The sequence below is a fragment of the Stegodyphus dumicola genome, chromosome X1 (assembly GCF_044657685.1).
Source record: "Stegodyphus dumicola isolate Sdum_Otavi_A_Nest chromosome X1, ASM4465768v1".
Classification (NCBI taxonomy): domain Eukaryota; kingdom Metazoa; phylum Arthropoda; class Arachnida; order Araneae; family Eresidae; genus Stegodyphus; species Stegodyphus dumicola.
Genome location: NC_140780.1, coordinates 260,241,285 through 260,264,615, shown reverse-complemented (window position 1 = coordinate 260,264,615; position 23,331 = coordinate 260,241,285). Strand labels below are relative to the sequence as shown.

The 23,331-nt window shown below is 32.7% G+C and overlaps 1 protein-coding gene across 2 annotated transcripts in view; it reads right to left on the bottom strand.

The window, feature by feature from the left end:
• Positions 1–647: 647 nt before the first annotated feature.
• Positions 648–23,331, bottom strand: part of LOC118193000 (leukocyte elastase inhibitor-like) — a 31,789-nt gene continuing 9,105 nt past the window's right edge. For both annotated transcript variants that reach the window (XM_035364029.2, XM_085807602.1), the window contains exons 2-3: positions 10,016–11,164; positions 648–4,165 (exon numbers count right to left, since the gene is read on the bottom strand). In XM_035364029.2, the coding sequence (XP_035219920.1) occupies positions 3,842–4,165; positions 10,016–11,164 (1,473 nt within the window). In that variant the 3' untranslated portion in view covers positions 648–3,841. The remainder of the gene's footprint in view (positions 4,166–10,015; positions 11,165–23,331) is intronic.

Genomic DNA, 23,331 nt, shown 5'->3' with positions numbered 1-23,331 from the left:
CAAGTGAATTATTCTTGGCGCAAACTGAAAAAAGTGCTCCAAGATAAATTTTTGAATTTCTTGATAACCAAATTTTACAAAATTTAATATTTAGGCATAATTTGAGACGTAAAATCGAAATATGTAAAACAAAGATAGTTATGTCTTTTCAGAAAATGTTCGATTTTGTGATAAAATTGCCTATGTTAGAATAATTGCTGTACACGAATCTAATATCCTAATTCGCGCTTTCGAGACATAAAATTGCAAGTTAAATTTCTTCAACCGGCCTAGTAGAACGGGAGATATAGAACTGTTCCTTTTTTGTGCTAGGTGTTCTTTATATATAATATAATGTCATATGTCCATGAATGTCTTACGTTTTTCTTATCTGCAACATGTATCGTTGATCAACTGCAAAAATGTGTGAAACTACTTCTTGTTTTCTGTTCACTGTGCCATTTTTAAATACAAAAGCATCTTATTTTATTTATTTTATTTGATATTTATTTATTTTATTTTTAAATTTGTATAGTACTATATAAATCTGAATTTGTTTGTTCAAATGAATTGTGGGGTTCCAACCTTTTCTCTTACAGCTAAGTGACTAAAAACCTTGTGAACTGGTAAGCGAATAATCAATTTAGTTCAGGAACAGAAACGTAAACTCAAGAGGGTTAACTACCCTTTATTTTTCAAAATAAGAATTGTACAGTCGGCTCCTTTCTTAGAGCGTACAGGAAACCTCCACTTGGGCTTGAACTCAAGAGTACTAAGAAATAAAACTTAACTGGTGCTTAGCTAAAAAGATATAGCCGAAGCTATCAAAATTCTAAGGAGCTGGTCCCTAAATGTTAACTAACTGGCGAAGCTATCAAGGGCCTGAAATACGGCCGAGCGTAGTAATAGCTTAGAGAGAGTGTAGCCAAATGGCAAACGCTGTCAGAATCTCTGTCTCTTTAACAAAGTCAGTGGAACTTCAAATTAAATACCGCTCTTCCTCATTTGCATTAACTGCGATTCTAAAAAAACACCCTGGTAGGAAATGGTAAGCTGAAATTAGGAGAGATAGGAAAGTAGCTTTAACTAAAAATAACTGTTCAAAACTTAGGATAAACCTTACAGAATAATAGGTTAAATGTTTGGGATAACACCTGACTGACATTCTTCTGTAGTTTGAGGATCAACCTGTTCAGCCGCATCTTTAGAAACACACTAATACTTCTTTTTTTAAGTGCAGCAATGTAAAAGGATGTATGCTAAAGAAATGCAAAAGAGGTTTTTCTATAATTTTTTATTGCTTGTGCAACTCAAATTACTTAAAAAAAGCACATGTGTAATAAATATATCCATTGAGTAACAGATAAAATGTCAAATTAAATAAATGATGAAATAGCTACAGAAGTCAAACTATAGTGTACCATACACACACACAAAAGGAAAACAAAACAAAAGTATATCTTGATTTTTAAACAATGAAAGTTGAATGAATGAAATAAAATTAAATACCTCATTTGTGATTAAACCAGAATGAAACTGATGTGTGTAAGCACAGTGGGATGACCTTTCTCCAAAAGTTAGAAAGCATGTTTATAACCTGAAATTGTCATCACTGTCACTATTAAATACCAATCATATATTTTCGAAAACACTGTAATAAATGTATCCATCTTAGCTTTTATGCTTCTAGCAGTGAGATAACTGTATAAAATTTGGCATGAAATTTTAATGCTAAAAATGCCTTCATGCTTTTTCGCCCCCATAGCAATTTTATTAAAAAATTTCTATATATGTTTTCCCAACTTATTTTCAGGACCATAAATTTCCTTTCCGATTACGATTCTCTGCCAGAATACAAATTTAAATGACGTATATTCAAATATCAATAAGTTCGGAAATAGTATTTAAGTAGCAGAATTGAAGAGTTCGCGGCAGAAGAGTTAGTTACAAGTTTGTGCCGCGTGTTTGCAGTCTATTGCTGAATATTTTGTGCTAGCCGCTTACTTTAAATTATATTAATATTCTAGAGTCGGCTTTGCTGTGTGCAGCCGATAAAGGGTATTTAGATTGAAGTAGGGGTCAGCCGTATAGTTAAAATTTAATTCATTCTGATTATATATACTATTTTGTGTTAAGTTACCTAGCCACAAGTGGTGGTTAAATTGTGAGTATGTTCTGTTCAGTTAACTAAAATAAAAAGGTTATTATAACATTTGTCGCCAGTCATCCGTTTTTTTTTTTTTTTTTTTTTTTTCCCCTAGACATAGCGAGAATTCGCTATTTCGTTTTCAGGAGGGTCTACATTTTATGCTTCCTAAACAAGTAAGACTCTAAGTATGTCTGATGAAAAGAAGCCAGAAGGAAACGATTCACTATTAAATATAACTAAAGTTAGTTTTTCCTTAACACAGAAGGATTTATTGTCTAAATATTCTCTCTAATTTTGTAGAATTAAATATACATAAAATATGAGTGATAGAAATATGCAATATTTTAAACACATTTTATAAACACCAAAAATACATAAATTAAAATATCTGAGAGACATATGTTGTAAAACATTTATGTTATAATATCAGAGAGATCAATGTAGAAGAATTATTGTTTTTGAAGAACCTTAATATTAGCAAGATTAAGCTCTTAAACTCTTAATTAGTAGAGCAAAATGTCTGCATTACAAACGAAACAGAAATAAGAAATGTATTTTTTTACTTATGAAAGGAATATAGACTCTTGCTCTCTCTTTATACGTGTATTATTCAGTTATTGAATAGTAAATCCGTGATTAAAATGCTGCTTTACCCACATTTCAGTTCTTTTATGTATAAATTTTGCTTTACTTCATTTTGCCAATGATTATGAATGTCACGAAAAATAGTTAGCTTAATATATTGTAGTACTAACAATATATCTTTCTTTCAGTGTAACTTAGCTGAGCTTATTTTGTCTTGTAGGTTTACAATGCTTCAAAATGTTGGAAAGAACTTTCAGGATTAAAAACATAACTTTATTCATTGCCATGGCAAAAAAGAGAATAGGTTCTTTTATGTTTTGCAGTTCATGAATAAACTGACTAAGTAACTTCGGTTCCACAGAAAGGCTTGTTAAATGCCAGAATTAAGTGGTATATTTACGTTATCACTTCAAAATGCATGCACATATGAATATTTCTGAGCAGCAAATATGTTTTCAAGATTGCTTTCTCCGTTTAAAAATGATACTTTATGAGCTAATAAAATAATTGATACGTACGTAAAACAGCAGAGGCGTAGCTAGGGGTTTCAGCGCCCGGGGACAACTGAAGAATTTTCGCCCCTTTCTGTGTGCCAAGAATGGAAAACATTTCATTTTAAAATTTCGCAACATCAGTTTTGCGCCCCCTGGATGCTGCGCTCGGGGACAGATGTCCCCTCTTGCTCCACCCTAGCTACGCTACTGTAAAACAGTCATTTTGTAATTTTAGGAAAAAGACACTTATATGTGCACATTAAGAATAACTTGCTTATCATTAAATTTATACAAAAAGGGCAACATTTTGGGTATATCGTAACACAGCTTCTTGATACTTCTTAACTAATAAAAAGCATACAGCACAGCTTTTCATATTTCTTCAAACTGACAGTCTCCTGAAGAATTTATAAGAGCTAACTGTGGTTATATCTTTAGTATTAAAATTTATAAAGGAAAAAAACTTGTTTAAATATAGTATTTGGCAAACCATACCACTATTAAGTGCCTAAAATACATCTTTAAAAAATCATTACTTATAGTGAACCATGCATTCTGGGATGAATTGAAGGTTTCTGCTAATGAATAGGTTTCTGCTCGATTAAACCTTGCTCTTAAATAAATAATTTTCAAATTACAAGCGTCGACCTGCCATCTTTCCCATCGCTAAGGCCAAGCCGCTGATGTTATCAATAACGAAAAAAAGGAAAGGCTTGTCTTGGAGACTCATGTGAATAGTTTCCTGGCCACTGGGTGGAGCGGTTTGCTGATGATTCAAGTTATTTCCGTTCTTGATGTTCACATTGATTTTATGGATAAGATTGGTAATATGAAGCCATCGGAAATCGCTCATGCCGAGAAGTTCCGCAAAGCCAGGCGTGAAGAGGTCGACGAGGCCACTCCGAAATAGAGCTTGGGTTAGATTCTTTGGGCTGTCTTCGAAAGAGATGTGTGGCATCTGGAATAAAAAGACAAAAAGTTTGTAACAAAAGATAATTAATTAGGTGTCAGCATTTTGTATTGAATTACAATTGATTTAGAACACTGTATTGTATGATTTTTTTTTATTTCATTTTTGAATCTTTGGATTATTGTCTCGAGTTTTAAAAGCAATAAACAATCCTAGGATGCTTTCAAATTTTAAGTATTGTGAAAAAGATCGAAGTATATGTTGAACAGAAGATAAATCCAAGAATTCACCTGACAAGAAACAGATCCAATTTGTTTCAAAATTTGTCTTTCGTCACTTAGCATGTGTACTCAAAATAAGACGATTTTCATTGCTTTTTACTCACAGTACCTTAGTTATGTTCTATACAACAGTCCACAAAGCAGGAATGTTATGTAATTTAACAAAAACATTTTTAATGTTCGAAAGTCAGTAAGCCTACCCAGGAAATATTTTCAGGAACTGCTCTACTGAAATCATAGCTGCTAAAGAAACTTTTGCTCTTACGTATCTGATAGTATGAGATATTTAAAATTTCGTATTAAATATGTTGAGATGAAAGTGTGTTGTAGATACCATGGACAGCTATTCAAATGTTTTGTAGTAGTTTGCTATCTCTCCACACTCGAAACAATTTTCTTATACATCGCCGCTTAATAAACTATATTTGATTATCAAGACTGGAAAACCTTATCACATATGTAGAAGAAGAAAGGGTTAACTCCTGTCATAACTATTTGGTATCAAAGATAGATTCTATTCTACTGTAATGATCTTCATAGTTTCGATTCTGTTCTAATGAAAGTGCTCGGAAAAATTTTTTATTTCACTTGCTTTTAAAATTCTTTGGATTATATGCTATTTGTTTAAGGTAAAATTTTGATTTGAATTCTTCATTGAAATATTTTATTATTTTACTTACGTTTTCATTCTCTAACTAGAAATTTCTGTATTTAAGGTACAAGATTCTAATTAGAATTTACTTTGTTTCTTCTCTTGCTTTGGGGAGGGGGGCCAGAATTTTCGGGTGAACTATTATAATTAAAATGCATTGAAATGGCTCATCGGCTAATTCTGGATACAGAAAAGCAAGGATTTTTGTGGAAGAGAGATTTCAATTGATTTCAGTGTTCCTGCTCCTGACGAAGTGGCATTGAAGTTGATTGAATTCCTCTTCTATTTGTCCGTTTTTCTTTAAATTTCTTTAATTTTTGAATTGGAGTATTGCTTGTTTGAAAAGTTTTGGTTTTAACATTTTTAAAATTCTTTATTGCATTTATAGGATTATTTGAAATTTAATAATTACGAATTTCAATTTTGGGTCTTTGGGAAAAATTAGTTCTAAATTTCTTACTTTATGTCTTTACTATATATACATTTTTTTTAAAACAAAGGTAAATATTGGAGTTTAAATGCAAGTTTACATTTTCTTTCCTATGAAGGTCCTAACCATTTTGTATCTCGAAGAAAGTCGTAACCAAAGGTAGTACAAGTAAAAATTACAATATTAAAAGCATTGCGTAATAAAATAAGGAAATAAAAAGAAATATTGATCTCCTCATTTCAACGATTCAAACAGAACTTATCAAGGGAAAAGTATTTTGAAGCCCAAAACCAAGTTGATCAATGAGTTCCGAATACAAATTTCGTTCCTCTGAGACATTTGAAAGTCAGGACCGTAAATTATGAAATAAATTTTCAATTTAAAATAGCTTTCAGTGGCTCTCAAATGCTCAGACAGTTTCCCGACTTGAATTTTAACCCTTTAGACAGCAAAATTGCAGTATTTAAGAAGATACACAAAAAAATACAGATTTTGATTCAAAACACAAAAAAGATTCAAATAAAAATCGAAAGAAAAAGTAGACAGTAACCTGAAAAACAAAAAGCGTAAAATGCCTAAAAGGCCAACGAACTAATTACAATCATATATAGTTAGGGTAATCCTTGAATAAAACAATCAACAAAATAAAGTGGTCAGTATTTAAAACCTAAAAAAGTGGCGGCTCGAATGCGTGTTAAATTAGCTTTAGTCTGAATCAGAAACTTTGAAACTAAAAGGTGCTGAGATTTCTCTAATTAATTTCAAAAGCTGATAAAGATCCAAAGGAAATTACCTAGAGTTACAAAAAAAATTTAAGAAAGCCCAAAGTAAAACCTCCCAATACTTAACGAAATCAAATTCAGAAGTTTGCTTATAATAAACGAAGAATATTGTGAAAATTACTCAGAAAATTTTCAAAAATTCTTGAAAAATGGCGAGAACAAATGCAGTTTCTTTAAGATGGAAGATTAAAAAAAGCTGAAAAAATTCTTTTAAAAGAAAAAGATCGAGTTCTATTTGCCCTGAACAAGTAAATTTGCAACTAAAGGCTAAAGAAAATTGAAAAACGTTGAAGAAAATGAAAAAAGGAAACGTGCAATTATACCCTTATCGTCTTCAAACCACTAGAAAAAGAATGTAAGAAAAAATGCCGGCCTAATAGGTAGCAAACTATCGTAAATATCCTCAAGCGGCAAAGTGGTGAAAAGATTCTCGAAATCGTGGCAATTAATATTCTCAATTTTAAGTGCATCAATAATCGGCTCGTGGTTCTTAATAATCCAGTTCTAATTATGTTCTTAAAACTTAAAATTATTGAGAATGTGTAAAACTTGTTTACGTTTTTCAGCAAAAAGTAGGTCAATTGCTTTTAAAAAATTCTTATTTCCATTGGCAATAAATCTGAACTTGATCGGTGTCTTATGAAATTTTTTAAGTGCATTTTTTATTAAAGATTTGCAAATCTATGCTTTAAACCTCTTATGGAGAGCTTAAGCGTTGGTATTAATTTTCTGATAAGTGGTGGTATACATATACATATATATATATATACTGAAACCTCCATTTGCTTTTAAAAACTGTATTGCATTTTTATAAATCTGCATAATTGCAATGATTATTTTCAAACATGTTACTTTTATACAGGTTTGTTACTTCGACAGGTGGTGACAGGTGAAAGCAGGTCTGGACCTCCGGATGGCTTACATAGACTATTCGGGTATCGTCCGGAGTCCACAATTGTCTAGGATAAGCAGATACTGATGCTACGAGAATCGGGAGTTTATTTAGAGATGTTCAAAAGCCTGTAATGGCAAAGAAAGTCTAGATCAGCGATTACAAACCTCTGGTACGCGTGCCGCTATGTGGCACACAACAGGTATATTGGTGGCACGCCACATGTGCATATTAAATTACTTTTATAAGTTAAATAAATTTTACTCCACTGTTAAAGCTTATGTCGCTTAATCATTAGTATATTACTCATTATACGAACAACTGAATTTCATGTTGGGCAGACTTTTCTGTTGAGCGGAATGACAGAAATGTATCCGGAAAAAATAAAAAAAATTAAATTAAATAAATTGTAAAATATCACAAAGCTTTGCCGTGCTTGTTGTGACATCACAGCTGGGCGGGCAGTGACCTCTATGCAGAATTACAAAGCACTCGGGAGTATATCTGTAATAACCGCACACTTTATGCCAAAATAAAATAAAAAAAAAAAACAGAGTAAACAAAGGACTCTGGGATCAGGAAAGTTCCAATTTTTCTTGCACTTTTGTGTGAGTGTTGGCCAAGTAATGTTTTGTTCAATTAACGCCTGTATTTTACTCCGTAACATATACTGAGAACATCTCGAGAAAGAGATACTTAAACACTTACAATGGAATTTCATCAAGCGGCATGTCGCATGACATTTTGAAATCAATGCGTTTTTTGCGAACTTAATATAGATTATAAATTCTTTGCTGGTATTTTGCACTATTAAAGTAAATCCAACAGTCTCATTAATAATACATAATAAACTTTAGTGTCTTTTGTTAACGGTAATGAAATGAATTCTTCAGACATCTATGAATTTGGCTCGCAGTAGTGGTTAAAAGTAGACATTTGCAAGATTTAAATATTATAAAAGACTAATAAACATGTAGAGTTATTAGGTTATTTGGAAGCAAGACACTTGAAAAATCAGCAACGCCTTCGCCGGGAATTGAACCACGGACCTCTGGAATACACTCCCAGCGTGCAGACCACTACACCACGAAGGCACCCTAAGAAGGCAGAAGAAATACCTTATAAACAAACCAAACAACTCGTATTTTGTCAGTGCGTAAATTAATTGCTGACAGAATTAATCCGTTACTATCATAAATGACGCTCTAAATTATCCTTTGTTTAAAAATAGGAATTGCGATTTGGTGTCACATTGAATATATGTTAGTTCAAGATCCAGTTAAACGGCGGATTGCTTCAAATTGAGTTTTGAGTAATGGTTCAGTCAGTCGCACGTAAAAAGTGACCACGTAGAAAAGAACGAGAGAGCTGCCTGAACTTTTCTTGAGCTCATTCCCCCCTCCTTTCTTTCTTTTTTTTTTTTTTTCCCTTGTCTTTCTTTTTTTTTCTTTTTTAAGTTTTACGAGTATAAAAGCTGCTTTAATTCTATAAAAAATTAGAATAATAACTGTAGCCTAAGTTTTAATTTAATAACCGTAGATGAAACGCATTTAAATCTCTAAGTATGCAAAGAGAAGATAAATTATGTTTTTTAGTTGTGTAGAATCATTAGGTTGTATCGGTGCGGGAACGTGAAAAATGTGCGATGGCTTCGATCTCTGGACCTCCCGATTATATGTGGAACGTGCTTCCAGCTATACCAACAAAGCGTATGGAAAGGTGGGAGAAAATACCGTATATACTTCCCCTTTTAATGAGCGAATTGAGGATGAGGGTATCCAGTCGCTAAATGTTGGTGGTGGGGAATTATCGTCCACCAACTTTTAATTTGGGCGCCACTTGTAGAATCGTTTAGAATTCTTTCGATGTTTGAAAACTGAAGAAATCCCCTTTGCCTTCGTCGGGATTCGAACTCCGGACACTCATCGAACGGGCTTACAGTTACACCTTGAAGGAATGTTGAAAGGAGGGAGAAAATGCCTTATGTAGGATTAAATGTTCTAAGTACACACGTAATGGACGTTTACGAGAGGGGCACTTCTGAAACAGTTAATTGAGAGTACCTGAAATACATCGAATAATCAATTAACAACACCTATCTTCTTAACCTTTAATCTAATTTTTACTAGTTGATCTTATTGTTTGTCTACGTTTTATTTAAAATTCTTTGATTTTACGAAACTTAGTGCTGTAATTTCAGCCTGGATTTTTGAATTACGAATTTAATATTACTCAGAAATTAAAAGAAGCGGATTTATGTATATTACAAGTCTTGTTCACTCTTTTACGTAAAAAATTGCATATACGTGCTCTTAATTCCTTCTTTTAAAAACTTTAGTACGCAGTTTTGAGGAGATTTGTATTCTTTAATCTTTACACAGATTTATCAAACTGAGTTCCAGACAATGGTGTAGCTATGGTGGGTCAAGAGGGAACATCTATCCCCAGGCGCAGCATCCAGAGGGTTCTAAATTGATAATACAAAATTTCGAAAGAAAGGTTTTCCATTCTTGGCGCACAGAAAGGGGCACAAAATCTCCATTTGTCCTTGGGCGCTGAAAATCCGAGCTACGGCTCTAGTTTCAGAAATATTGATATGAACACCTTACCTTGTATTTTATTACTCTGAATACCACATGTGGCCATAAATTACGTACTTTGTCTCTATCATTTCAGAAAGTTTATGTATTTTCTGTTTTAATGTTTATGTAAAACTTTATTTTTGCATAAATATTAAAATAGATTTATGTAAAAATTTTAGTTCAGATCCAATATATATACTCAGCGTAATATTATAGTACACCATACTGTGTTGTAACAAGAAGAAAGAAATATCATATATTATAAAAAATGGCACTTACTTCCAATATAACATTTTTCGACTGCATGGTGCCTAAAATGTCGGTAATATGCTGGGCATTGAGCCGAGTCTCAAGCATATTCATACTACTAGTATCACTGGGAATCAAGAGCACTAGGGAAAGCAGGCCACTTCGAAAGGGTACTTCTACTCCAGTACATCCAAGGTAATCATAGGTACCATGTCGAAGACCTCCTTGTCTTGTCCTAGTAGGTGGCGTGATAAAATTGTGAGAGTTGTATGGAGTAGCTGCTGCATACGTCATTGCTTGAGAAAATGATGGAGCATAATATGACCCTGGTCCTCCTATAGGGGGTAATCTGCTATGCGTTGGCTGAAAAGCGTGATTGAGACTGAAAGGATGATTATTGTATCCTTGATTGAATTGATTATACTGGGAATTTCGATGCACGTCTTCTGCCGTTGGATTCGTAGTTGATCCGCTCATGTCTAATACACCATCAAACGACAAGGCATTGAGCAAAAGAACACTTGTGGTCTTTGGTAATGGTTGATCTAGAATGTTTTTAATATTTCCTTTTGTTTGCTTTTCGACTATGGCATTAATGTGGAGTCTGCTTTCCTCTCCGTACATGCTAAAGTCGAGAGGATGCACAGATGTGTTATAGAAAGTATGCAAAAACTTCTGGTAATGGTAGAGAATGCTATATTCTCTTTGGACATAGATGCTATTGAAAAGCAATATTTCAAAATCTTGAACACCATATTCTTGCCTATAGCCACCATTACCATTGCCCAAATGATCTGGGATGTGATGGCCTGGTGTTACTTGTAAGTTGTCACGAAGGTGAATCAGTAAATCGTGAAAAGCAATATGGACATCTTCTTGTCGTACACCCCACAAGTATAAGGCTTGTTGAAGTGCATTAGCTGATCTTCCTTGAGCTCCTAAAAGGATCATGGCCAATGATGTACTGATGCAAAATGGACAAAAAGCCACAACCTCATTTTTTGGTACTTTGAGGGCTCTATACAAATCAATTCCAAACTGGTTCGTAGAGAATGCGAGTTTACGCATAGCAAAAGTAAGTGGCCTTATTTGAGCTTCAGACGCCAGGTAGCGAGACGATACTAAAACCCACGTCACGAGCCATACACTCAGCATTCGAAACATATTTCTCGTTGACATCTAAGAAAATGAAAAGTAACAGTAAGTTTATAGAATATGGGCAATTAATTTTGATTATGTAGAAAATAATCAGTAAAAAATATTTTAGTTGCTAAAAGCTACATTAATTAAAAGATTTTGATTTTCGGAATAATTTATCAGAATTTTCAATCTTATTTTTTTTCTACATAAAAATTTCTTACAAGGAATGTTTGACAACCTTGAATTCTCAATAATTTTTTTAAATATATATTTATAGAAATCTCTATGAAAAGTTTTTCGTTTTCTTGGTATTAAAAATTTAGTTTAGCATAATCGGGGACCACCCGAGTTTTCAGTATTGTTTAAATTGACAATTCGATTTAATGTATATTAGTTTTGCTCTTTATTTACAATTGCTTTTGAATTTATGATTTGCATATAATGGTTTTAGACCAATTTGCTTTTTGAACGGCCAGTTTGCATAAAGTTAAGTTTTACTTTTTTTATTGAGTAGTCAGTTTGGCACAATCTTATGTTTTATTCTTTTTTCCAAGCTTTTCGAAAGCGTGTAGGGAACATTCTGGTACATTTGAGATTCGAGTTACGGTTTTATAAGAATTTTAATGTCTTGATTGAACATTTAATTGAATCTTTTTCGGTTTTTAAGCTTAAATGAACCAGGAGAAGGAAACATGTTTTCGTAACGTATTAATCAACTTTTCTGAAGCTTTAATTCATTTTCTCCTGATGAGTTCTGAATTGGAGTTTCAGTAAAGGGAGCTTAATTTTTATAATTTTGTGTATTTTCCGTTTTGCATTTTTATTTTTATAGTTCTACCATGATTTCTTATTTTAATTTTGATTTGTTTAGATGTTGTGTTAAACATCTTATACACAGTTGCAATTATTAATATTGTTGAGAAATTGCCTTGCTTTGATTCCCATTTTAATATTAACTTTAGATGCTTTAAGTTTGCTTATATTATAAACTTAAAGCTTCTAAAGTTAAAAGTAAATTGAAGTCAAAACAAGGCAATTCTCAGCTATATTAATAATTGCAACCGTGTATAAGAGGTTTAACACAATATCGAAACAAATCGAAATTAAAATAAGAATTCATAGCTTTGATTTGTTTTTAATATTGTGTTAAACCTCTTATACACTGTTGCAATTATTAATACTGTTGAGAATTGCCTTGCTTTGACTCCAATTTACTTTTAACTTTTAGATGCTTTAAATTCCTTTTACTTCAATCCTGCAGCTTAGCGTAGAAAGGATATAAAAATTTTGTTTTTAATTTTTATCCTCTTATTATGTTTCTATATGTATATGAAATGTAGAATCTCATACACTATTTGTGTTGTGCAGCCGGGGCAACAGGAATGAGACAAATTTTGGAATATAAAGTGATACGTCTATTTTAGCATCCATCTCACAAGCGTCCCTCCTGTACCTCGAGGGAGAAGCCCTATTTATAGATATGTGTGCGTCATGGTGCTCATCCAATCAGCCGTATTGAAATCAGGAAGTGACGCTATCTTCTCATCAGGAGTGTTCTTAAGGTGTGGTGATGGTGTATTTAATTATGGCAAAGCACACTAGGGCTATCTGCCTCAGGGGAGGGATGCCTTCGTGGAGGACTTTCTAAGGGAAACTGGCTCGTATACACGTTACACATGGGGAAAACCACGAAAACGTCCATGCAGCCAGCCCGTTCGCGGGATTCGAACCTCGAACCGAACTACCAGGGAGTGTTCTTAAGGACTTTATGTAATATGACAGATTTATGAGTTTGGCGATTTGGCGGGTTCCAACAGGTTAATATAATTTATAATAAAGAAAGGATTTCTCCAAAATTTAGGAACAGGGAGGTAAGTTAGGTAGAGAATCGCCAATACGTTATTAAGCAATATGATTAGAATTTAATTTATTCAATTGATTTAAAAATATCATTACAAATTAAATATTTAAAATTTTGAAATTCTATAAAATCCACAAATAGTGCTGCTGCGAGTCTTTTTCAAGTCCTTTTTTCATTAAAAAATGCAAGAGAAAAAGAAAGATTTATATCATTAATAAATCATTAAAATTTTAAGTTTTTCCATTTTTAAAAATCTAAAATTATCACTTTTAATCAGATTCGGTAGGAATTGATGTATTACGCAATTTTTGCTTTTATAGAAGTTATATATTAGTAATACATAAGAATTTAAGAACTAAATTCATTTTTTTAACTGTAATATTTTTATGTTATATGAAATACATACCTACAAGAAAGCTTTTTTTTTTATTTGAAGGTAAATTTATTAATTTGAAATAAAATTAAATTGACTTAAACAAATATCTGACTTTGAATAAAGAAAGAACCAGCTAGCTTTCTTCTGTTTCAGGAACACATAAACTAGTTAAACTAGTTTTTTTTTATGTATAATAGAGAACATGTTTGGATAATACTTTCTGTAACACTGATTAAATATTTTAGCCTTGAGACTCACATGCATATAGTTACATTGAAAATTTTGGAAAGAGGGAGATGGAAAGATACGGAGTAAGGAAAGTGAGAGAGAGCGAAGCAGAAAAATAGATTTCCTGGGGAGGGGGGATATAATAATGAAATCATAATAAATTAGCTTATATAAATACTAATCATTGATTATAAATTAATTCGTAATTACAAATAAATAGGTATTCATACCATTAATAGATTTTATGCTTTCTGAAATCATATATATAAGTTGCCAAATATAGTATAAGCTTCGTACATTTACAAAATGTATGCAGAAGTATTAAAGCGATATCAAAAGGATAAGTAATTCTACAAAAAATCCAGTGTTGTATATTAATTACAATAGGTTATGAGAAATTAATTTCACATAATCAAACATTTCGAAAATAACTCAGTTGTCTTTAAAACAAAGGGATATTTTATTATGAGCTCTAGAATGTATCTAAAATTTTGACTTTCCTCTTTAGCGTGAAATTCCGAAGGTTACAAAATTTCTCACCCTTACATGTAGGTGTGTTAGAGTCATCAGTACAAGGAACAGCAATGTGTGACTTTACGGTCGGATGTAGTAAAGCGTGAGCATTTTTATTTATATTTTTTTCACCTGTTGTGAATTGTACTACTCTTTGCTGTTTGCGGAAGAGATGTCCCTAGGTCATTCACATCAAGCGAATGGCACGAAACAAACTTTTACGAACTATTCATTTATGAAACGACTCCAATAGAAATTACAAAGAGATAAGCGAAAAAATTAGTTCTGTAAAATTTAGTTCTGTAATTGTAAATTTTATTATTTTTCTCTCAGAAATCATCAAGGCTGATTAATAGAGTTATAATTAAACTCTACACTCACTTCTTTCAATTTCCCACGAATTTGATAGCAAGGTCTTTTAAATAAAATTTAGTAGCATAAAATACGACAATTTACTACATTGTAAACATTTGGCACTTTGTTTAAATTCTTCGCTTAAAATATTTCAAAAAAATATAATTTAGAATTTAAACAAAGTGGTAAATTTTATTCAAAGGCCTGGTTATAAAATTCGTAGGAAATTTAAACAAGCATATGCAGTATGCTAAATTCAAATATAAATAGTATTTATACTTGAGAAGTTAACGAACTTGATGTAAGAATTTCTATACTTTGTATTCGGCATATATAAATGTTTTTCGTTTTGGAATATAAACTACAGAATTTTTCTCAAAAGTACCCTACCTAAGAAACGCTAATCTGAGGCTAAGCTCAGCTTTAAAAAAACTCCTAAATACATTGCAACTGAGATTAAATTTTCACCAATTGTTATTTTTGCCAGGAAATTAACGAACACAATTCATTTGCTTAAAATATTTTTATTAAGTAAAATATTTTCTAAAGTAAAGCTTTAAATAAATTCGTATTTAAATCTCATAAACTGCTAGCATACCTTATATGTTTAGGCAATTCAAATGGAAGAGAAAAAGTGTGGGAAAAAAAGCAAATGATGCTTTCTTCAGTTTGAAGTAATAAAAGGCAGTGAGGTTTCGAGATAAATATCTTCAGAAATCTTCTAGTCCAAAGCATCGCTTATGAAGCTTTTTGAGTAAATAACGCTGGAATATAATCAAACTTAATAATTTAAGAATTTTTTTTGCATAAAAATTCAAATGAACGATTCTTGCAGTTAGCCCAGAATTTACATGACGAAGTTAAAAATTTGTAAACATGTTATTGAGATAATGCTATGTACAGAAGATGCCGAAACAGCAAAGATAGGTAAGGAAAGCGCGTTAATTTCAGCTTCAAAGTTAAGCAAAACTCAGTATTAGTTTAAAGTTGGTTGCAAATAAAAACACTTTCTTGAGGGGTAATATGACTAGGGAACTTTTGTGGCAAAAGACCTCGACAAATGTATGGTTTGTTATAACAGAGACTCCGACGGCTGTCTGCTTGAGAGGAGCGTTGCTTTTTGGGAAGACTGCGCTGCGGTTACATTATCTTAAATTCAAATAGGCACCATCTACTGAGTAACACTGAAGGAAAAATCAGAGCCAAGATGGAAAGTAAGAACTGGATTTAAAATATTTATAGAAACTTACAAATTTTGATGCGTGTGGAAGGCCTTTAAGATAGATTATGATTTTTCAACAGCTGAAGAACTTTTACTTATAGATTTAGCAGAAGAATCGAAAGAATACTGAGGGAGCAATTATCATTAATTATGGAAAATTCATTATGTTCTGCTTTACCGGTGTAAATTTCTGCTTTTTAGTGTGAAATTTTGAAGCTGCCTTAGCTAGATCCACATGCTTTAAACACCCGTTAAAAAGATCCGTTAAAAGTTATAAATACACTAAGAATTCAAATATGATAGGGGCTGTTCAAGAATCTTCAGTTATTTTCTTTATTCATAAACCACGAATTTTATGAATAAAGAAAATAACCTGGAAGATAAAATCTATGGAGTATCCGGGATGTTATATAACTATCAGATAAGGGAAAAGGGACGAGAAAAAGATTACTTTGATTGTTTGTAACTGAGTAATATCGTCTATATTAGTAAAGAAAGATTTTACAGCTTTTTTCTCTGTATCAAAAGGAGAGAATTATTTGCCGATAGCGGCCAAATTTCCTGAGTTTCTGAGTAACACGTAAGTGCCAAAACCTAACGTGCATTAAATGGACAAATTCATAGATGTCAATAGAAGCCGTTTTTCCAGCAGGAAGACAGATATTTGCTTGAAGGAATAAAATATTTTAGTTGAAAAATGCTGAAATGTAATTAATTGAGTATCACAAAAATTGTAGAGAAAGGGAAGTGAACTAAATGGCAGTCCAGTCGAACTTTTAACTAATTATATAAGTATTAAACTGTTTTAAAAGATGTAAAAGAGCTACGGTATCATCAGGGTAAAAAAATTAAAGCAGAAGGGAAAATGTTCAGCAACAATAGAAGTGAGTATAACCATTCTGTTCTAACTAACCCTTCTGTTTGGCGACTGTTTTTACGAGGCATATTTGGGTAGAATATGTCAGTGACGATTTTCCTACAGTCACAGCTAATGAATGCTAGTTATTTTAGAATTCTAATTTTTTATTAGTTTTTTTACTCCATCATTTCTTCTCATTAAATTAAAAGTATTCTATATATTTTTTAATTGTAAAGAAAATGAGGATACTATTCTCTTTAACTTAGGCACAGGAAAACCGGAGCTTTTATTTGCGTTCAAAGTTTGAAAACAGTTTGCCTTTTGTATCACGATGAGTCCTTACAGTTAAATTACAGAGTTTATCTTTTGCTGACTTTCAAACGCTTACTTTTAGTAAATTTGTCACACAATTCATTGGTGTGAAAAATGGTATCTTTCAACTAGTTGCAAACGTAAGTTATTATTTTGTTTATATTTTATTTTTACATTTTATTTTTACCTTTGAATAATGCGTGCTGAATTTCGTTTTGACGTATTTGTAACTGTGCGATTTTTAGTAGTTAGGTGCGGGCAACAGAAAAATGTTGCTAAGTTTGTTCTATTCTGTTTTATTTTAAGAGTAATTTTATGCTGTGTTTTTCAGATATAAGAAGAAAAGGCATCTTTTTGTGAGATTTAAAGATGCACATATTGAGTTTCGATGTGCTTACGTGTAATAAATGCGTTTTATCAGACAACTTGGAGTTTTAATGAATCGTTATTTGACTTTGAAGTATTTTTGAGAGGCGATTATTTGTCAACTGGCGTTCGTAAGACAGGATTGGAACTGCAACTAGCACGTAAGCAACATCGTAGAGTATTTTCTAAATCGTGTAATGAATTTAATCAAAGAGAAAATAATTTAAGTGACGAAGAAAAAATTTTAGAATTAAGAGTTATTCAAGAGAAATCAAAATTAATGATTTCAGCTGAAAACGATTTGAAATAAGAGCTATTTAAACAAGTTATAGATGAAAAAATTATCGTAAAAGAGGTTGATGAGTTAGAATCTTATTTAGATAGATGGAGAAAGTTAGAATATAAGATGAATAAATTATTACAAGTTTCTGAACAGAAAACGTCCGGTTTACATATAGGATGTGCGTCGATGTCACAAATTCCGAATACAACGTTACATTATCCTTAGATAAAATTACCAACATTTAATGGTGATTTAAAAAATTGGCTTAATTTTTGGGAACAGTTTAAGAAAATTGATAAAGACTCTAATATTGATAATCAAGGTAAATTTACATATTTATCCCAGGCCATGCAACGAGGTTCTGTTGCAGAAGAATTGATTAAATGTTCCCCGCCAAGCGGCGAAAGTTATGAGGAAGCTGTAAAACAATTGCATGTGCTTTTTGGAAAGGATGAACTGTTAATTCAAGTTTATGACCAGTTGGAATCTAAACTTCGTTCTTTGGAAGTTCTAGGGGTTACTAGAGTTAAATATGCAGCCATGCTTTTTCTTCTTGTTGAGTCCTCTTTGCCTGTTGAGATACTTAGAGCATGGGAACACTACCGAGCAGTTGATCGTAGACAAGCCGGAGAAAATTCTGAGCAGTCAAAAATAATCGAGAAAAGTGATCTAGATTATTTACTTGAATTTCTTCAAGATGAAGTAGAATCGGAAGAGCGAATATCTCTAGCTTCCCAAACATTTGATCAAAAGAAGCCAGGAAAATATGATAACAAATGCAGTATTAAAATATCTTTTGAAAATAAAATCAGGAGTACTAAATCGAAATTTTGCAATCCATTGCCTGTGCCTAGTACTTCCGAACTGTTCACATCAGCCCAAGGGCAAAAATTGTGCATATTTTGTTCAAATCCTCATAATTCTTGGCATTGTAGGAATGCAAAATATATGCCTCTAAATGAGAGAGAAGCTATTATTGGGAAATTGAGTTGTTGCTTTCTCTGTCTGAGACATGGACATCGACTAACGAAATGTAATGAGAAATCGAGTTGCGTACTATGTGGGAAAAGACATCAGGTACTTCTGTGCAGAAATATAGCTACAGTAAGTGCACAACATTCTAATAAAAAGGAAATTGAGTCCATTAAAACTGATTTAGAGAGAGATCAGGCACTTGCCAATGTATCAAGTGCACCTAATGTTATGTTACAAACATTAACTGTGATTTTAAGATGCAGTGATAAAAAGCGTAAAGCTCGAGCCATTATTGATTCTGCTTCTCATAGGTCTTACATTTAGAGTAAAACAGCTAAAGAGATGGGGTACAAAGCCTTAAGAAATGACCACCTTCAACACTCACTGTTCGGGAGAAGTAATACCAAAGTGTACAAACATGATGGGTTATTGATATATTTATCATATATGAAGTGTACATATAATTGTCATTTCGAAGCACTAAGCCAACCTGTAATATGTGATACTATGCCACCAGTAGCATCGGAATCGTGTCTAAAAGAACTTGCAGACTTTGGCACTTACCCTGGTGATCAGTAATGTGGGCCTATTGAAATTTTAATTGGAGCTGACATATCAGGCAAGTTGATGACTGACGGTTATAAACGTCTACCCAGTGGTCTTGCAGCCATTGAAACAAAAATAGGGTGGACGATTATAGGTCGCATCCTAGCAGCGTCGTCCAGTGAGAGTACAACTTTAATTTGAATGTTAAATAAAAATGCTTGTATAACAGATATGTGGACATTACATAGTTTAGGTATCAGAGACCCATCAGAAAGCAAAACAAAATCCGAACTTGAGGAAACTGTTAAGTACCATTTTTTTAAATACCGTGAAAATCGAGAACGAACGTTTTATGGTAAGTCTACCAGGGATTGAAGGTCACCGTCTACTTACAGGCAACTGATTTATCTCTCAAAAGATTGAATTCTACATTGAAGAAATTGAAAGCTGATGGCTTAAATGAAGACTAAAGAAGGAAAGGTTTAAATGAAGACTAGTGGTTTAAAGAAAGTGTTATTGAGATAGTACCATTGAGTGAAAAAGATGTTCCTTCTCATTGTCTGCCTCACAGACATGTTGAAAAAAGAAAATTCTGTGTGCATTCAACTTATACAGGCTAGAGCAAGAATTTCACCCTGTGGAAAAAGAAGAACTAGCATTGCACGATTGGAGCTTCTTGGTACTACTATCGCTGCACGACTTTTGTCATAATAAACATCTTTCAGTTAAAAAAGGTTTACTGTTGGACCGACTCAGCGGCTGTGCTCACTTGGATAGGAAGATAAATTGGTGGGGCGTTTTCGTCCATAATAGAGTAAAAGAGATATTATATTTGACATATAAAGAAGCCTGGAGATACGTTCCCGGTACAATGAATCCAGCAAAGGTTGCTCTTCACGACATTTTGCCTCTTTGAAATGGTGGGAGGGTCCTCCGTGGCTCTGTATACTTGATGAAATGTGGCTTGTGACTGAAGATATTAGTGAAGAGGAAGTAAACAGAGAACGAATGAAGAAAATCGTATCCTCTATGCTGACTGCTGGAGTGAACACTTTGCTAAATTCTTATTTTGCGGATTATAAAAAAGTAGTAAATATCATGGGTTGGATAAGGAGATTTGTCATAATTGTCGACATAAGCAAAAAAAGAATAGAGGGAATCTCAGTGTATCTGATATCGATGAAGCAAAAAAGCAATAGTGTATCTAATACAACAAGAATCCTTTAGTGGTTTAAGAGATAAACGATTACAATTTTTGGACGCGTTCCTTGATAATGGAATTATACGATTGAAGTCAGCTGTACTCAGAAGAGATGATCATGAAGAATTTAAAACGCTAGCAATATTACCAGGAGAATATCCACTTGTGAAAAGTTTAGTGTTAGAAGATCGTCGGAGAAATGGGCATGCTGGTGTTTCATACACTTTAAATTCTTTAAGAGAGAAATTCTGGTTTCTCTGCGGAAGGAGAGACGTTAAACATGTATTGAGATTTTGCTTTATTTGCAAGCGATTTTCAGCTAAAGGTAATAATCCTCCGACTGCGCCACCACCAGCAGATAGAGTTCAAAACGCTGCTGCCTTTCAGATAACAGTCATGGACTTTGCTGGCCCAATGATTCTAAGATATAACTCAAAAGCTTGGATTGCTCTTTTCACCTGTGCGGTTTATCCTGCCGTCCCCCTCGAATTAGTATCATCCATGTCAACGGAAACATTTCTACTAGATTTTCATCGTTTTGTTGCTCGCAGAAAGAAACGTTCAGTGGCATACAGTGATAATGGGACTAATTTCAAAGGAGCTGCCAGTGCTTTTACGTTAATTGAATTTGAAAAATATTCTATGAAACAAGAGAGGAATACATGACTTGGAAGTTTATACCACCTAATGCTCCTTGGTGGGAGAGACTTGTAGGAATGATGAAAAATATTTTAAAGAAATCTCTAGGAAGAACTAATTTAAGCTACAAAGAAATGATTAGAGCTTTATGCAATTGTGAGGCTATTTTAAATGAAAGGCCTTTAACTACAGTTTCTTCTGATCCAAGTCTTACTCCTCTTACACCACGAAATTTTCTTAAAGAAATCAAAAGTAGTACAATACCAGACCTTAAAATGAATCCAAATTCAAATAGTTGATGGCGCAAGTTACAATATATTCAAACAGTACGAGAAGCATTTAGAAAAAAAATTCGTCAAGAATACTTAGGAGCATTATGTACAAAACAAAGGCATACAAATTCAATTCTCTAAAAGATGGAGACAGTTCATTGGAGAAGAGGACAAAAAGGAGACAACTAGCAGTGGCCGAGTAATTTAAGCACCCATAAAACTGTCACTTTGAACTGAATATTTTTTTTCCTTACATTTTTGTGGGATTTTCAGTACTAAAGATTGATTAGCAGAATTGGCTTTGAAGCGAAAATTGTCAAATTATTTCATATAAACTATTTTCATTCGAAGGAAAGACAGGAGAAAAATTTCATTAAGTGTCAGTTAAAAACAGAAATCCTCTAGATAAAAAATATCGAATTTTAGCATTAAACAGAAATCCGCTAGATAAAAAATATCGAATTTTTAGCATTCCGACAAATTGTAATATGAAACTCAGGCTTCTGCTACGTTAAAGTTCTTGTAATATGAAAAGTCTGTTAGAAATTTGTATTGAAATATTTAACACGTGTAACTGCATTCAGAAATATTTACATATAATCTTCCTAAAAGTTAATTAATGATATAATGGGTAATTTTTAATCATATAAGGAACACTTTGTTGTTGTTGTTTAATTAATTTCGGCTATAGAAAAACATTCTCTTATTGATTTTTCCCCATTTGTATACCGTATAAAAATTTAAATGTCATGTATATCGTAGTCTGAAAGCCCATCTTTTTTTATTTTGTTCTTGAACAGGAATTATGGATCTGTGACCATTCGTTCAAGAGATCATTATTCATTCAATCTCTATGAAACATCCTTTGCATTAAATTACCGTATCAATGCTTAAACTTTATATTTTCTTCGATATACGTAATAAATAAATAATTAATTGGCTGTAATAATCGTGAATGATTTCTCATCTTAATTTTTAATGAAAGTTCGTTAGACCCACTATAATAATTTAGAAAAGCAACTAGACTGCCTATTACATTTATTTTTGATGGGGTTATTTTAAAACGGTTTTCTAGCCGGGCTTGTGGAATTATTAATGTTGCATCTGAGAATCTTTATGCTGAATTCCCTCTAATGTGTAATTTATCTTTTAAACCTTCATTCGCCGCGTTATGTAAGAAAGATTTAGTTTGTGACTAAACATAGAGTAGTAAAAACCTCACTACCTAATCGTAGCCACTGACCTTCAATGTAACTTAGCTACTTAAAACTTAGCTAAAGGAAGTTCTATCTAGAATCACCAACCAGAAGAGTTTCTCAGTCTAGGGTACCTGATCGCCATGGATCTTTATTTCTTTTTCAGAAATCTATCAAAGCGGAAAATAAGAGCTAAATTCATTTAATGCTAAGTACAGGCAACGAAGAAAGTTTTAATACATCAGACCATTTCTTGATTTAAAGCTGAGTTTAAAATAATTTTCAAATAATTCAACCTTTTGGCAACGGGATTTAATCTCATCTAACAGAACGCAAAACGTAAGGAAAAATACCCATTTCTGCCAACAAAATTTTATTTACTATCCTCAGTTTTTATGGGTATAAGGAAGATAAATGAATATGAAAACTATAAGACTTTTGAGTAGAATATAAAATGATTAAAAATTTGCAATCAGATTAAAAGAAGCTCATAAAATTAGCTACCTAAATTACCAAGCAAGAAAGCCACTGCTAATAAGACACACCTGGCTTTCAGAGTTCAAAGCATAGTGTGAGTTATTGGCTACACCCATCCTTAAAGGGTTAAATAGCAACTCAGGCGAATCTAGTAAGAAAGCACAAAGCGGTCTCTCTATTTTGTTCGGAAAAATAATATCAAGCGACTTTCCGTGACTAGGAAGAGGACCCAAAAGCATATCCGCCTGAGTTTTTTGTTGACGCACAAATGCATTCCAACATGAAATATGCCCTTCTTTGTCAAATATCACACCATGGTTCAATGTACTCATTAACTCCAAACAAAAACTCCCTATTTTGGAGATTGTTTAATATGGAATTTGATTATTTCTTATTTTTATATCGCATTTAGCATACACGCATAAGATTACTTTGCCTCTTTTAGTACCTTCGTGTTTTGACGTTAGAAATATCTCCTAACGGAGATTTTCCAAAATACTAGGTGTCGTTACTTTCACGTTTCGTT